The 4,682-nt window shown below is 35.5% G+C and overlaps 1 protein-coding gene across 1 annotated transcript; it reads right to left on the bottom strand.

The window, feature by feature from the left end:
- Positions 1–1,110: 1,110 nt before the first annotated feature.
- On the bottom strand, positions 1,111–4,461 carry LOC120135649 (the record flags this gene model as incomplete). The annotated part of the gene is made up of 1 exon (XM_039151884.1): positions 1,111–4,461. A coding segment is annotated over one exon (3,351 nt), but the record flags the coding sequence as incomplete, so codon positions are not given.
- Between the last annotated feature and the right edge of the window lie 221 nt (positions 4,462–4,682).

Here is a 4,682-nt window from a genome sequence, read left to right as displayed (position 1 = left end):
CTATGATATCACAATGCTTATTTGATGTAGAGCCAGAATTTGTAGATTCGAAGCATTTTCATGCTACTACACTGGAAATAGGCTATATTCATAATCTGTCAATTAAGAACAGATTTTCTCTTATTCTACTTCCTCCATGTGTTGATGCTTTTCCATTGACAAAGAAATGATGGCCTTCCTTTGAGTGTCCAGAAGTATTTTCTTGATGAGTGCTGAAAATGGAATCTAGTATGGGTTGGAAGGAATAAAGTTGCTCCACTTGAACCTGATGAGGTGGAAATACTTCTAGTTTTCTTTAAAAACCATACACAAGGATCTGTATAGAGACATATTTCCCAGTGATATCAATGTCTTGTTTCCTTTTGTTGGAATCAGTGCTGCAAAGATCACCTTCTATTGTCTTAGTATATTTTTGAAAACAGATGTGCAAGAACTGAATGGTGATCGGTTGGAGCAATTGATGAGTAGATTTGGCGGATTCGACTTTGTTGTCGGTAGGATCCCGTGTAATAATCTTGATGTTCATGGCTTTAAGCTAGTGATGATTTGCTTACTTTGTATTCCATGTATTCAAAAGTATTAACATAAAGTGATATTCAGAAATCTTTAAATTATTTCAAAATTATGTTAATTCAATAGAAAAGAATAAATTGAATTTTCAAAAATAAATTGAATCTCAAATAAATTGAACTTGAAATAGATAGAATTGTATTCAAAGTTATGGCAAGCATAAGAATGATAAAAATTCAAATGTCTCAACAAATTATAAGCATAAGTATTTCTAAATTAATCAAGTTGACACAATTTAGAGAAATGATGTAAGCTTTTGTCTGGAAGATCTCAAACGTTGTCGAAATGCTTGTAGATGTGAAGTTTCTTCCAAACTGTCAAAATCTTAAGAGTGTTCAATTTCCAGATGCCTAATATCAACCTGCATTTGAGCCGCCTTTTCAGGTTTTCAACTCAAATCCTTCCTTTGGTTACAAGATGCCCTTTGCGGGTTTTCACCTTGATCCCCTTTCTTTTTCTTCTCTTTTTTTTTCATTTTCTATTTTTTTCTTTTCTTTCTTTTTTCTATTTTCTTTCTTTTCTTTCTTTTTTCTTTTTTCTTCAAGCATAATACTTCTTGACAGAATCTGAGTTTATTGGATTTCTCAGAATTTTTCCATCCATTTCTGCCAAGATCAATGCTCCTCCGGAAAAGGCCTTTTTCACAACGTATGGCCCTTCCCAATTAGGCATCCATTTCCCACGGAAATCTTTATGTATAGGCAAGATCTTTTTTAGTACTAGATCACCCTTTTGGAATTCTCTTGGATGTACTTTTTTGTCATGAGACTTCATCATCCGTTTTTGATACATCTGTCCATGGCAAACAGCTTTCAATCTTTTCTCCTCAATAAGGTTCAATTGATCAAATCTAGCTTGGATCCATTCAGATTCATCCAATTTTATTTCTCTCAATATTCGAAGCGATGGAATCTCAACTTCAATTGGTAAGACTGCTTCCATCCCATAGACTAAAGAAAAAGGCGTTGCCCCAGTAGATGTTCGAACAGTAGTTCGGTATGCATATAGAGCAAAAGGTAACTTCTCGTGCCAATCTTTGTAAGTTTCAGTAGTCTTTGTAATGATTCTCTTGATGTTCTTATTTGCTGCTTCAACTGCCCCATTCATCTTTGGACGATATGCCACTGAGTTTGCATGTTTGATCTTAAATTGTGCACAAAGTTCGGTCATCATTTTGTTGTTCAGGTTCAGAGCATTATCTGTAATGATCCTTTCTGGTAGGCCATACCGGCAAACTATCTCTTTCTTTATGAATTTACAGACTGTGGACCTCTTAATATTGGCATATGAAGAAGCTTCAACCCATTTGGTAAAATAATCAATTGCCACAAGGATGAAGCAATGTCCATTCGATGCTTTTGGTGTGATTGCTCCAATGACATCTATTCCCCACATAGAAAATGGCCAGGGTGCTGTCATTACATGTAAAGGAGATGGGGGTACATGAATCTTGTCTGCATATATCTGGCATTTATGACATTTTCTTGCATAATCAATGCAATCTGTGTACATGGTAGCCCAATAGTATCCATATCTCATTATTTTTCTTGCCATGGAAAGGCCATTTGCATGTGTTCCACATATTCCACTGTGTACTTCTTCAATAACATTTCGAGCTTCACTGGTATTTAAACATCTCAATAGCATTTGATCATTGCTTCTTCTATACATAATCTCTCCATCAAGAAAATATCCAGCAGCCATTCTTCTCAAAGTTCTTTTATCAATTTCCGATGCATTTGGTGGATAACTTTGATTTTTGATATATTGCAGAATATCATGATACCATGGTTTACCATCTACCTCTTCTTCCACACTATAACAATGTGCAGGAATTTCATATACTTGCATTTTGATTGGCATCATATCAACTTTCTTAGTTGCCTGAAACATAGCAGCTAATGTAGCCAAAGCATCTGCCATTTGATTTTCTTCTCGAGGGAGATAATTGAAGGTAACTCTCTCAAATTCTTTCACTAATTCGAGGGTAAAATTTCGGTATTCCAACAATTTGGGATCTTTTGTTTCCCATTCTCCTCGCAATTGATACACCACTAACGATGAATCTCCATATATCTTGAGAAATTTGATTTTTCTTTCTATAGCTGCTTTCAACCCCATGATACAAGCTTCATATTCCGCCATGTTATTGGTGCAAAAGAACTCCAGTCTACTTGTAAAGGGATAATAAACATTTTCTGGAGAAATTAACACTGCCCCAATTCCTCGTCCCAAAGCATTAGATGCTCCGTCAAAATAAAGCTTCCAAGTTGCAAATTCATCATTTGTTCTGACTTCTTCATTCATGGATATGCACAACAGATCTTCATCGGGAAAATTAAAGTTCAAAGGCTGATAATCATTTGATACACGACTGGCCAGAAAATCAGCTATGACACTTCCTTTTATCGCTTTTTGGTTGACATATACAATATCAAACTCAGATAATAACATCTGCCATCTAGCCATTCTGCCTGTCAAAGCTGGTGATTCCATTAAGAACTTTAAAGGATCAAGTTTGGATATCAACCAAGTAGTATGGTATAACATATATTGTCTGAGTCTTCGAGTAGCCCACACCAGGGCACAACATAATTTTTGTATTGGTGGATATCGAACTTCACAATCAGTAAATTTCTTGCTCAGATAATAAATAGCTTTTTCTTTCCTTCCTGATTCATCATGCTGTCCTAGTACACATCCCATCGAATTTTCGAAGACCATCAAGTAGAGAATTAATGGTCTATCAGGCATTGGTGATACTAAAATTGGGGCATTGGATAAATATTTCTTAATAATATCCAAAGTTTCTTGACATTCTTCATTCCAGACTTCAGGATTGTTCTTTCGAAGTAATTTGAACACTGGATCACATTTGTCAGTTAATTGAGAAATGAACCGAGATATATAATTTAATCTTCCCAAAAAGCCTCGAACTTCTTTTTTTGTATTGGGTGGTGGAAGATCTTGAATTGCTTTGACTTTATCTGGATCAATCTCGATTCCTTTTTTGCTGACCACAAATCCCAAAAGTTTCCCAGAAGTTACCCCAAAAGTGCATTTTGCGGGGTTGAGCTTTAATTGATATCTCCTCAATCTCTGGAAAAGCTTTCTCAGATTTTGAATATGTTCTTCTTCAGTTCGGGATTTGGCAATCATGTCATCTACATATACTTCAATCTCTTTGTGCATCATGTCATGAAACAAAGTTACCATGGCTCTTTGATACGTTGCCCCTGCATTTTTCAATCCAAATGGCATCACTTTATAACAGAATGTGCCCCACATGGTTATAAATGTCGTCTTTTCCATGTCTTCAGGATTCATTTTTATCTGATTATATCCTGAAAAGCCATCCATAAATGAAAACCATGCATGCCCTGCAGTATTGTCCACCAATGTGTCTATGTGGGGTAAGGGAAAGCTATCTTTCGGACTAGCTTTGTTGAGATCTCTGTAATCCACACACATTCGAACTTTCCCATTCTTCTTTGGTACGGGAACAATGTTGGCTACCCATTCTGGGTATTTAGATGCCTGTAGGAAACCTGCATTGATTTGTTTCATCACTTCTTCTTTGATTTGCAACAACATTTCTGGCCTCATTCGTCTGAGCTTTTGTTGGATTGGTTTATATTCTGGATTGATTGGAAGCTTGTGTATCACTATATATGTGCTTAAACCGGGCATATCTTGATAAGACCAGGCAAAGATATCTTTGAACTCTTGAAGGAGATTTATCAATTCTTGTTTTATCTGGATTGTCAGAGTGGTACCAATTTTCACCTCTTTTATTTCTTCATCTGTTCCCAAATTCACAGTCTCAACCTCTTCTTTGTGGGGTAGAATTTGTTTGTCTTCTTTTTCTACCAATCTTAATAGTTCAGTAGGAATATCACATTTCAATTCATCCTCACACCCATTGATTTCTTCCAGACATATAGGCTGCTCTAAATTTATCACTGGATTAAATTTAGGAATGCACATGCTATTAACATGGTGACACCTGTAAATTTAAGTCGGACATATTTCCGAAAGAATATAGTAAATTTATGAAAATAATAAATTTAAAAATGTAAGAAAATGTAAAGAATGATTGCCATATGAAAATT

The sequence above is a fragment of the Hibiscus syriacus genome, unplaced genomic scaffold, assembly GCF_006381635.1.
Source record: "Hibiscus syriacus cultivar Baekdansim isolate YM2019G1 unplaced genomic scaffold, ASM638163v2 tig00110610_pilon, whole genome shotgun sequence".
Taxonomy (NCBI): domain Eukaryota; kingdom Viridiplantae; phylum Streptophyta; class Magnoliopsida; order Malvales; family Malvaceae; genus Hibiscus; species Hibiscus syriacus.
This window is presented reverse-complemented; position numbering and strand designations above follow the sequence as displayed.